This window comes from Mus pahari, chromosome 3, assembly GCF_900095145.1.
Source record: "Mus pahari chromosome 3, PAHARI_EIJ_v1.1, whole genome shotgun sequence".
NCBI classification, from domain to species: Eukaryota; Metazoa; Chordata; class Mammalia; order Rodentia; family Muridae; genus Mus; species Mus pahari.
Window position 1 is genome coordinate 77,016,002 of NC_034592.1, and position 12,626 is coordinate 77,028,627.

The 12,626-nt window shown below is 39.9% G+C and overlaps 1 protein-coding gene across 4 annotated transcripts in view; it reads left to right on the plus strand.

The window, feature by feature from the left end:
• The window catches only part of Ambra1 (autophagy and beclin 1 regulator 1), a 184,537-nt gene that overhangs the window by 131,446 nt on the left and 40,465 nt on the right, over positions 1-12,626 (plus strand). For all 4 annotated transcript variants that reach the window (XM_021192016.1, XM_021192018.1, XM_029535860.1 and 1 more), the window contains one exon: positions 10,217-10,327. In XM_021192016.1, coding sequence (XP_021047675.1) covers positions 10,217-10,327 — 111 coding nt within the window. The remainder of the gene's footprint in view (positions 1-10,216; positions 10,328-12,626) is intronic.

Genomic DNA, 12,626 nt, shown 5'->3' on the forward strand with positions numbered 1-12,626 from the left:
CCCTTTTTTACCCTCTTCAAATTAGCCTTTCTGATAGATTTGCTAATGATTCCCATTGTTCAGTAGTCTTACTGAACTGTTGAATCATAATCTTCAGTTCCCGTTCCTAGAACAGATCCTGGAGATAGACTAAGAAGCTGTTTTGGCAAAAGATTCCAAATTCTTTCTAAGCAACAGTAGACCGAGCCTGAGACAGAGGCAGAGATGCATACAGGCCCTCAGATGTGTAGACCTGTTCCCTAACTGTTGTCACTATCATGATTTTGCCTCTAGACTTTGCTGATTGAGCAATCTCTAATCTAAATATTCAAAATTCACAATGTTCCAGTATCCAGCACTGTGCATCATCATTTTTTCAAGAAGATTTATTGGTCTATGTGGAAGCTAGAGCCAAGGCCATTGAATTCCTGAGCTGCAGTTACAGGAGATTATGATTTTAACTGCTTAGCCATCTCTCTAGCACCTGTGCTTTGCAACGTACACATTTAAGAAATTACAAAGAAAATAAAGAAAAAAGTTCAGATTTTTGAAGCTGAGCATAGTGGCACACATGTAATTCTTCTGCCCATTTTTTTGTTTTTTGCATTTCAGATTAGGAATATTCTGTTTTTAGTTGGAGTCATGTGCTTTCACTAAGAACACACACATTTATTCTGTTATATAGTATGTTAGTGATTCTGCCGCCTTACCCTCCATCCCCAGACTGTTAATATGTAGCTCAGATGGACATGGGACTCACACTGTAGATCAGCCTGGCCTTGAACTCAAAGAGAACCAGACTGGCATGTTAGGGTTTTTTTGGTTTTTTTTTTTTTGTTTTTTTAAAGCACCTACACTACATGTTTGTTTGTTTGTTTGTTTTTTAAGATTTATTTATTTTATGTGTGTGAGTACACTGTAGCTGTACAGATGGTTGTGAGCCATCATGTGGTTGCTGGGAATTATACTCAGGACCTCTGATAGCTCCGGTCTGAATATTTATTTATTATTATATGTAAGTACACTGTAGCTGTCTTCAGACATACCAGAAGAGGGCGTCAGATCTCTTTATGGATGGTTGTGAGCCACTGTGTGGCTGTTGGGATTTGAACTCAGGACCTTCGGAAGAGCAGTCAGTGCTCCTAACTGCTGAGCCATCTCTCCAACCCATACTAATGCTTTGTTAGTATTTCCCACAGTTGATTCACACATTTATTGAAAGATGTCTTGGCTGGATGAAGTTCTGGCAATTGTGAATAAAGTGCTGTACACATTAGTGTGTAGGTTTTTGTGTGGAAATAAGTTTTACATTCATGCGAATAGATACAGAAGAGCAGGAGTGCTGGACCTATTACAGGGAGCCAGAGAAAACCACTCAGACATAGTTTATAGTCTTATAAAGTCTTTATTCCACCTGCCTGGGACTGCACTCAGGTATTTGGGAGGTGGAACCTAGTGTAGGCCAGGGTCTTTTAAAGGCAAAAATTACGTCCTGTTGTCACACATGCCAGCTTCAGGGGCAAGTTTGCTAAGTTACTTGGGCATTGGGATTCTCTATCAAGATCAAATTCTAGCTAAACCTGAAATGGCCTCAGCAAGAATACAACATGGAGGAATCGTTACACTATCTTACCCTGTCACAGATCATATGATAAGAGTATATTCTTTTTTCCAGGAGACTGTCAAACTGTCTTTTAACGTAGATGTGCCATTTGCATTCCCACCAGCAAGGAGCATTGTGGTTATCACTGCTTTAGAGGGTTGCAGCGATGAAACCTGGGGATGGTTTCTCCTTGTCAGTAAGTGTGCTGCTCTCATGACTGGGCTGGAGCCTCTTTCATGTGCACATTTATTTCTGTCCTTTGCCCATTTAAAAAAATCAAGTTGTAGCCGGGCGTGGTCACGCACGCCTTTAATCCCAGCACTCGGGAGGCAGAGGCAGGCGGATTTCTGAGTTTGAGGCCAGCCTGGTTTACAAAGTGAGTTCCAGGACAGCCAGGGCTATACAGAGAAACCCTGTCTCGAAAAACAAAAAACAGACAAACAAACAAACAAAAAAATCAGGTTGTTGGTTTTCTTTTCCTTGTTAGCTGCCTGCCTGCCTTCCTTCCTTCCTTCCTTCCTTCCTTCCTTCCTTCCTTCCTTCCTTCCTTCCTTCCTTCCTTCCTTCCTTCTTTTTTTTTTTTTTTTTCTCAAGACAGGGTTTCTACTCTGGATTTCCTGGAACTCACTCTGTAGACCAGGCTGGCCTCAAACACAAAGAGATCCACCTGCCTCTTTGCTTCTGAGTGCTAGGATTGAAGGCCTGCTCCATCAATCACTGTCTGTTTTGGTTTTCTTATTATTTAATTTTTAGAGGGTTTGTTGTTTATTTTCTTGCTTTATTTTTATATTCATTTTGAGGTAGATTCTCAGTTAACCAGACTGACCTCAAATTCCTGATCCTCCTACTTCTACCTTCTAAATGATTTAGAAAAGAAACAAAGTTATAGGATTGATGTTATAAAGGATTTGTTAATAGATTCGCACAGGAGACAATAAGTTGCACAAGTAGAATCTAGTTAAGGGAGCATTGTCACCACCAAAATACCCCACAGGTAAAGTTCTGTGCTAACAGGTCTGTGAAATTTAGAACGTTGTTTCCTGTGCTTTAATCACATAATAATAATAATAATAATAATAATAATAATAATAATAATATTTTTTCCAGTGGGGCAAAGTGACCCTGGGTAACAACTATTCAAAAAAGAACAGTACTGATGTCATTAAAATAATTCTGGCAGTATGAAATGTCTTTGCTGTGTAAATCTGTCTGCCTAAGTGGCGAGACTCAGTCTTCTATCTTTGTTTAAATTGTTTGAAATGTAACCTGGGGCGGGGACCTGAAAGAGATTTAAGGATGACAGTAGTTTTGTAATGCATAACCCTAAGATGTATATAAATTAGTAAACTCTTGTGTTGGGGGCTATCTCTTTTTTTGAACCATTAGCCACAGCTAGCCAGGTGCTTTAGTAAAGAACTTTCTGTCATCTCTAAGTATGTGAAGTGATTTCTCTTGAGAAGGCAATGTATTTCTGAATTGTGAGTGCTGGGATTACAGGCATCCATAGCCATGCCAAGCTATTACACACTTTTTTAAATAGATAAACCCAGATTCAAATTATTGATTTTTTTTTTGTTGTTGTTTTTTGTTTTTTGTTTTTCAAGACAGGGTTTCTCTGTGTAGTCCTGGCTGTCCTGGAACTCACTCTGTAGACCAGGGTGGCCTTGAACTCAGAAATCCGCCTGCCTCTGCCTCCCAAGTGCTGGGATTAAAGGCGTGCGCCACCACTGCCTGGCCAAATTACTGATTTATAAAAAGGTCATACAACTACATAGTTGCAGGAAATGTCAAAATCATTTGACTCACCTATGTTTTTTGAAACCATTAATAAAAAAAGTATAAAAGTGTACTTTAAGCCTGCCCTAGTCTAAGGTAGAAATGGAAAAACATGGTTTGCTAAGACGTATTTAAATCATTCTATACTTTTTATTAATTTCCTTTTGTATAAACTGGCATAGCCATTCGATGGTGTAGGGTAAGCAGCTCCATAGTTAAGGGGAAAGTTTTTACTGTGGATATGAAAGAACATCTAGAGGCGTCTGGAAGAGTCCTGAGCAGAGAGAGAAATAGTAGCTAGGATAAGAGAAGCCTAAGGCTGGAGGGAGTCTAGGCTGGGGAGGAGGCGAGAATGACTGAGTTAGCGTGGACTTTGAAGTGTATAAGGGTACTTGTGATTCCGAAGGAGTCTGAAGGCCAATATGCACTTTAATTTGCTGATAGACACCATAGGTAGCAATATGCCCTTTCTGCTAGAAGTAGGGGAATTGACTTCATAGGGAACTGGCTTATTAAGTTCCTGAGGAGTCTAACTTATTTAACACTCAGAAATCCTCCTATAGTACAAGTTGAGCTCTTTTCTGGATATTTTGACTTCTTATTGGGGGTTGGAAAATTAAAATTTCCTTTGGGCCTGACATCTTACAATATCAATGTCACAGTCGGTTTGAGTCCCTTTAGCAGCAGATATTCTAAGAGCAGTACTTTCTTGGTTTGGTTTGGTTGGTTCAGATGTGGTTCTACTATAGAGCCATACTGACCTGGAATAGGAATAATAATATATACTATTATTATATATTTTGGCCTCCCAAATGCTTTAATTATAGGCATATGTGACCATGACCAGCCCAAATAGATCTAAGGTTACTTGTCTTGGAATTACAGTATATTCCATAGACATCTGGCATAGAGCTTCCCACCTAGAGATGGCTTTTATCAATAGGAACATTTGGTGATATCTGGAGAAATTTTCTTTGGTTGTCACAGTGTTCGGGGGTAGAAGCCAGAGATGCTTCCAAATGCTTTCCAATACACAAGCCTCTTCATTGTTCTTTGATAAATGATCTGATTTGGAATATCAATAAGTTTGGCAGTTAAATGCTGAATCTAGGGCTAGAGAAATGACTCAGCAGTGATAAGTACCAGCAGCTCTTCCAGAGGCCCCAGATTCAGTTCCCTGCTCCTTACATGGCAACTCAAAACTCTGTATCCATTGTACCTGAATCCATTTCCTGACCTCTGCAGGCACCAGACACACATAGAGTGTGCATAAATATTCTAAGACAAGTATGCATACACATAAAGTAAAAATAGATGCATTTTTGTGAGTTTTAGAAGGTGTTTTTGTTTTTGACACGTGGTCTTTTTTCTATGTGGTCTTGACGTCCTGGAATTTGCTATGTAGATCAAACTGGCCTGAAACTCAGAGATCTGCATGTCTCAGCCTTCCAAGTCCTAGGATTAAAGTCATGTACCACTACTATGCCTAGCAAAAATAATTTTTTAAATAAAAAATATAGTCAGGAGTGGTGGCATATATCTTTAATTCTAACACTCAGGAGGCAGAGGCAGGTAGATCTCTATGATTTTGGAGGCCAACCTAGTCAGCAGAATGAGTTCCAGGACAGCTACACAGTGTCTACACAGTGAGACCTTGTCTCTAAAATACACAAACAAACAAACAAATAATATTTTAAGAAATTAATACTGAACCGGGTGGTGGTGGCTCATGCCTTTAATCCCAGCACTTGGGAGGCAGAGACGGGTGGATTTCTGAGTTTGAGGCTAGCCTGGTCTACAGAGTAAGTTCCAGGACAGCCGGAGCTATACAGAAAAACCCTGTCTCGAAAAAAAAAAACAAAAAACAAAAAAGAAATTAATACTGAGTCTAGTTTACTACATGTGAAAATCTTTAAGCATTAGAAATCTTTTAGCCGGACTGGCGAGATGGCTCAGTGGTTAAGGGTTAAGAGCACTGACTGCTCTTCCGAAGGTCCTGAGTTCAAATCCCAGCAACCACATGGTGGCTCACAACCACCTATAATGAGATCTGACACCCACTTCTGGTGCATCTGAAGTCAGCTACAGTGTACTTATGTATAATAATAAATAAATTTTTAAAAAAAAGAGAAATCTTTTAGCCGTCAAGATTTGCTTCTAAGGCTGAATGCCACCTCTGTCCATGGCTCAGTCCATTAACTAACTGGCCCTGGCACATTGCCTGCACCTTGAACCAAAGCTGCTAAGTGGTGGGTGGGTTTTTTGGGTTTGTTTTTTTAAACAGGACAATGCTTTTTCTTCCTGATGTTTCCAAGAGACAGGCGCAGTTGGCCAGCAGTTCTTGTTCAAGAGAACCTGGTGACAATACTTTAATCTGTTGCTGGCATCTTTCACTCCCTAATCTGTGTTTACATGGCACTGAAAATTGACTCTCTGATGCCAAGCTCTGTTTCTGTGCAGTACTCCTGCACGGTTGGCAGAGATCCCCTTCCTAGTCTCTTCACAGTACCACCCTACACGTGTATTTATTGCACAGCTGTTTTCAGAAGCATACACTGTACAGGATGTCTCTGGAGTTGGGGCTAGAGCTGAAATCATTTTGTTCCCAATTACAAAGCCAGCATGTGTATTTCTGAACTGTTTCCCTGGTTGTAGATTTAATCCTCTCCCTGAGAAAATAGTGTTTCTTCAATCTCTCTTAGCAACTAACATTTACTTCATCATATGTGAAGAAAACCAATTTACCTCTTTGTGTTTGGGGTTAGAGATATGCTTTTCTAGTAAGTTAGAAGAAATGGTAAGGAACTAAAGCAGTTTGAGACTGGCTATTAAAGGAGATGTCAGTGATCTAGTTAATAGAAGTGAAAGCCAGGGGAAGAATTTGGAAGCTCAGTGGAATGAAGCCTACATCAAAATGAAGAGTCATTCCTTCCAGGGAAGTGGTAGATCTTCTAACTAAAATGGTTTGCATTATTAATGAGGCCAAGAAAATCTGAGCCTGATTCTTTTTAAGAAATTTTTGGGCTGGAGAATGGCTCAGCAAGGCTAGGCTGACAACCAAAAAAAAAAAAAAAAAATTCTGCAGACTTCTATCGTGTAGAATTCTAGTCATAAAGCCCACTATCCAATAATCAGCAAAATTCTCACATCAGATTTTTTTTTTAATTGAAAATAGATTTTTTTTCCCTTATAATAGATTCTGATTATGGGTCCCTTCTTCTGACTCCTCCTGATCCACCCCATCTCCCTAAACTATACCCTTTCTCTATTAGAAAAAGACATCCAAAACAAAATAAAAACAAACCAGAATAGAGCAAAACAAACATGGGAGAGGGGCGACAAAGAATGTGTACTTAGAGACGTAAAGAGACACATCACATTGACATACAGAAATTTCATGGAAACACAGAACTGTAGACAATAATACACAAACAAAAGACCTCTAAGGCAGAAAAAAGCTCCCCAACCCCAAACTGAAGAAACCAAAATAGCATTAAATTTGTTTTGAGTTGACCATCTACTGCCTGCCCTTTAGTATAGTTTGTACACCCAGTGAGACTCCCTTGGAGAAAACTTTTTTGAGATGGGAGCTCGTGTTCACTTCTCTTAGTGCTGGAACCCCATCTGACTTAGACCTGTGGGGGCTCTCTATGTGCTGTCACAGTCTAAGTCCTTATGTGAATTAGTCCTGTTTTGTCTAGAAGGCCTTTTTGCTTTATGCCTTCCATCTCTACTGACTCTTAGAAAATGTCTACTTGTTCTTCCACAGAGTTCTCTGAACCTGAGCGGAAGGATTTGATAGGAACATCCCATTTAGAACTGAATGTTCCAAAGTTTCTCACTCTGCACATTGTCCAGTTGTGGGTCTCTGTATTTGTTCCCATTTACTGCAGGAGGAAGCTTCTCTGATGATGGCTGAGCAAGGCACTGATCTATGAGTATAACAGAATGTTGTTGAGAATCATTTTATTGCCATGTTCCCTTTAACAGAACAGTAGTGCTTGATTTTTCCCTAGGTCTGTGGCCTATTTTGTCTCAGGTTCTTGGCCAGGCAAGCAGTGTTGGGCCCTGTCTCATGGAGTGGTCCTTAAATTCCCAGCAGGTCACCATTGTAGACAGAAGGCTTTGAAGCTGTATTGGTGTGTTTACCTTTCTCCTCTAGTAGTGTGCAGAGGACCCTTCAGTACTATGGACACTGCTCAGTAGGGCGAAGGCTCTAGGGAGGCACCAACTTGACTTCTTTGATTCAGTGAATTATGTAGGTGTCAGCTTCAACAATAGGGCCTTATCATCAGTTGGTGGAGAGCAACCAATACTTTTAGCAATAGCCTGGGTTATTTAGCCTTCCATTGGGCCCCTTTGACCAACAGCTTGATTAGATGTGACTCATTCCCAGCACTGGAGGTTTCATTTGGTGGCTGGAGATGTCAACTTGAGTCATTGTCTCTTTGTTACTTGCTGATTACATTTCATATATGCATATATTTTAAGAAACTTCATCTGTATTAAATTTCCACATGACCCCTCAAATGGCCCTTAGTTTTACCTATCCCTCCCTGTATCCCCCCTAACCTATACTCAGTTTTTTTTTTACATTTCTTTGACTGTGTGTGTGTGTGTGTGTGTGTGTGTGTGTGTGTGTGTGTGTGTGTGTGTATGTACGTGCTTGTGCATGCACATACCACAGGTCAGAGGACAACTTGTGGGGGTCAGTTCTCTCCTTTTCTGTGTGGTCTAGAAGATCAAACTCAAGTCTTTGGCCTTGGCAGCCAGTGGCTTGCCTAGTGAACCATTTCACCAGTTCCCAGATACAATTATAGAAGGAAAATTTTCTGTGTTAAAGGAAGGGTAAACAACGCACCTCATATGAATGGTCATATGTATCATGGAGCCATCTGTAGAGGTTTGAAGTCAGTGGCCATATTGATAACACCCGCAAATGCTGTGTTTCTAACACTTTTGAGTACTTCACAATTGTTTGATACTATGTTTGATTTTTGTAAGACTTTAAAACTATTTAAGACTATCAGTTTATTTACAATAGTATTTTTCAACTTTTATTTAACTGTCCTTCTCCCAAGACATTTCTTTTCATTCTCCCTCCCATGGACACACACATACATGGTGTGTATCCATATATTCTGGCATTTAGGAGAATTAATGAGATAGTAAATCTATGGGGGCACTCCTTTTTTATTATTATTTGTTTGTGTGGGGAAGTGGAGAGAACGAGCGCACATACCCCACAGCACATATGTCGGAGGTCAGAGGGTAACTTTGGTCAGTTGGTTCTCCTCCTGCCTTATTCTTGAGACAGGATCTTATTTCTGCTGCTAGGCTGTGTGGAGGAGCTTCCCTCCACTTCTCTGCCTCCCCTGCTGCTGTAGGAGTGCCGGGTTACTGAGGACAGGTATACTCTTCCACATCCCGTCTTCCTAGCCTGGAGGCTTTTATTTCATTTTGACCCCATAAGCCATTTTTTTTTTAAACCTCCAGGAAGGCAATATTGGCCATGTTGAAACCATATAGCCTAAAAATGTCATCATCTAGGAAATGAACTGTTATTTGTATCTTTTCTTAAAACCAAAAGAAGGACTGTTAATAAACTAACACTGAAAAATATCTTCTGGTATAGTGGCTAGCAGCCCCTGGATAAGGAAAAAGAGTAAGTTTCCTATATTCCTTGATTGTGTAAAGGGTAGTTTCTCTCTTGGTCATTTGAGGAAAGAGCAGAGAAATCTAGAGACAGCAGAGTAATAAATGTAGGTCTTTAAAAGAAGCAAGTAGAGGTGTTTTCTCCGTGATATTCAGAAGTCAAGGGCTAGATGATATTGATGAATTCTGGCATAAAACTGCCTTATCCCAGGGCTAGACAGCATGTGCCAGAGCTGCAGCTGAAAATACCATATAGCTTTTCTTGCTACTGCATGAGGATCTTCTGTTCTCCTGAGAAGGATTGGTTCTGCCTCATCAAAAGGGTGGGCTGTGTATGAAATGCAACTAGGAAGGAGGAGGAGGAAATGACATGTTCGTGTAAATGAAATACAACTGCAAATTAAAGTGTCACCCTGTTTTTAAAAAAAAATCAAATTTTTATTTAATTGGTTACCAAGGAAAAAAAATGTCATACTGAAGTGTATATCTCAGGGAAAATTAAGCTGAAACATTACAAGTGAATCTGGAATCAAAGGAAGGTCTTGGAGAGGAGCATTTTTAAAAATTGCCTTAATAAAAATAATCTCATGTTACAAAGGCAGACTCATAAATATCTGCTGTGTTATGCCTGCATTTCAAAAGAGATTAACAGTGTTACCTCATTTGGTCTTATTGCCTCCCTCCAGTCAGCATGTGTTGACTGCCTCTTCTCTGGAGGAAGTCCTCTTTGAGTTGTCTTATTAGGAAAAAGGTCACTAACAAAGGAGAACCTGCTTTTCCTAACACACCCAGAACTGAAAGGCCCTGAACTGAACTGAAATTCACCTGGTCTGTGTTGATAGCATCTTTCCCTTGTTGTCAAATTTCTTTACTAACATTTGTATGAAAACTCATCTGTGTCTCCAGATAATGTATATATTCTTAGACAATATATATTCAGGACCTGACACATTAATAATGGGAAGGACATATGAATGGTGTTCCATTTCCACATAGAACTGTTTCTTGTGAAAGGTGGTGTCTAGTTTCTCTTTGCAGTGACTTGCCATGCAGATTTCTCAAGCTTTCGTGAGTTTTAGTTGTGATTCTTCTTTTTCTCCTCTACTAACTCATGTGTTCCATTATATTCTGCATTAGAAACACACAGAAAAAGAATGCATTGTATGTAGTCTAATGTGGTCTTGTTGTCTTATCTGTCATCAGGGGCAGTAATTGGAGATGGACAGTCTGCTGTGGCCAGTAACATTGCCAATACTACCTACAGGCTCCAGTGGTGGGACTTCACTAAGTTTGACCTTCCAGAAATCAGTAATGGTGAGTTGTGATGGACAAGATGGGTTTCTGGTGAGACAGAACTTTGAAAAACAGCAAAGTAACACTGGGTTGTCTGTCTCTCATTAAGTTGTTGATAGTCATGCACTCTTTCTATAGCTTATCCTCAGCTACCAGTAACACAGTTCAGAAAACAGTTTAGGGGAAACGCCAGATCTCCCCTGAGGAATTTGTGGAGAGGTTCATAGAGACTAAAAGACAGAGGTAGCTGAGATTGAGAAAAGGCCATAGTGAGTGTAGACTTGTTGGCAAATCCAAGCCTCAACTAAGCAGATGAATGATGTGATTAATATCTGTTTACAAATGTATGTGACTGATAGATGTTTCCTTTGAAAGACATCCATGGTCCAATTGTTCAGCATTGTAGATGTTTCCTCTGACTAAGGAAGGGCTTTTGTGCATTCCTGAGGTGAGAATCAGCCCCTATGTGTTTGCAGCTGATGATGGCCTCACTATCACTGTTACATTTCTGCTAGAAGGTTCTTTCTCATAGCAAGCTACCATGGATTCTTTCTTTTGATGTCACTTCATCCCATTGGTCCTATTTCTGCTGCTGCAATGCCATATAATCGGTTTACTTCTTTTAAACAGTCCTTCAGTAATCTGAAAGTCCCTCTACATCTCACCTTTCAGATCAAACCTCTGCAGATTTTTTTTTTCTAATGTGGTTTCCAATCTGTTCTTTTTTCCCCTTAACTTTGTGGGTAGGATGAAACAGAACAGATCAGAAAATTAACGATGTATGCTAAAACATAATACAGTGATGTTTGCTACAGATACCAGCAGCATTTTCTGAAGTTAATATTGCATTTACAGTAACTTAAAGTTCCTTGATAACTGTTAGTAAGCCAGAATTCAGCCAATTTGTATTATTTTCCTATCATTGCAGTTCTAGTTCTTCCTTGCAGCATCTTTATGAACTCTTATTTGTCCTTCTCTTTCAGTCTTAGGAATCATCTGCTAATTTGATTAACATCTTTCTTCTCAGTCTTACTTTAGATTTCTAGCAAAAATGGCGAATAAATCAGGAAGTTGCATTAAGCCTTGTGGTATGTTTTCGGATTCCTATCCTTAGCAGTTTTGGAACATGAATTATTTTTACTTTGGGTTTCACATCTAAAGTTCTTCCCTGTTAAAGAGTTTCTTTTCTCAGGGTCTGGGGAGATTGCTCAGCAGCTAGGAGCATTTGCTAATTTTCCAGAGGACTAAAGTTCAGTTTCCAGCACCATGGAAAACTCACAAGTGCCTGTTAACTACTGTTCCATAGGATCCATTGCCCTTTTCTGGCCTCTGAGAGTACCCAAACACACATTCACAGAAAATGTACACATGCCAGGTGTATTGGCACATGACTTTCAGTCCCAGCATCTAGGAGGCAGAGGCAGGCAAATCTCTTGAGTTCAAGGCCAGCCTGATCTACAGAGCTAGTTCCAGGACAGTTAGAGCTACACAGAGAAACCCCCATGCCCCACGCCCCACTCCCCAAAAAAGAAAACATATGTAAATACACATATACATAAATGAAAAGTAAAACAAATCTTTTAAATAAATCAATAATAATATAGTATAGGTTAGCCTTGAACTGGTTGTCCTCCTGCCTCAGCCTCAAGTGTTAGGGCCGCAGACATGCACACTGTGACTGCCCTTATGTTTTCAGTATCATGTAAAGCATTGTAAGAGTTTGGAGATACAGATAAAAATAATTATTCAAAGATAATCAATTTTATGATTTATCAGTTGTACTGGCTAGTTTCGTGTCAACTTGACACAGCTGGAGTTATTACAGAGAAAGGAGCTTCAGTTGGGGAAATGCCTCCACGAGATCGAGATCCAGCTGTAAGGCATTTTCTCAATTAGTGATCAAGGGGGGAGGTCCTCTTGTGGGTGGTGCCATCTCTGGGCTGGTAGTCTTGGTTCTATAAGAGAGGAGGCTGAGCAAGCCAGGGGAAGCAAGTGAGTAAGGAACATCCCTGCATGGCCTCTGCATCAGCTCCTGCTTCCTGACCTGCTTGAGTTCCAGTCCTGACTTCCTTGGTTATGAACAGCAGTGTGGAAGTGTAAGCTGAATAAACCCTTTCCTCTCCAACTTGCTTCTTGGTCATGATGTTTGTGCAGGAATAGAAACCCTTTAGTATTCTTATCAGACAAGATAAATGAGGTTAATTTTTCATGCTTTGTTCTTAGTGAATCCTAAGTAGCAGCTACTCGTTTTTTCTAAGTGCCTATAAGCCATATGTCAAGTAATCTGTTCTTTTGATTTTTTTTTTTTTTTTTTTTTTTT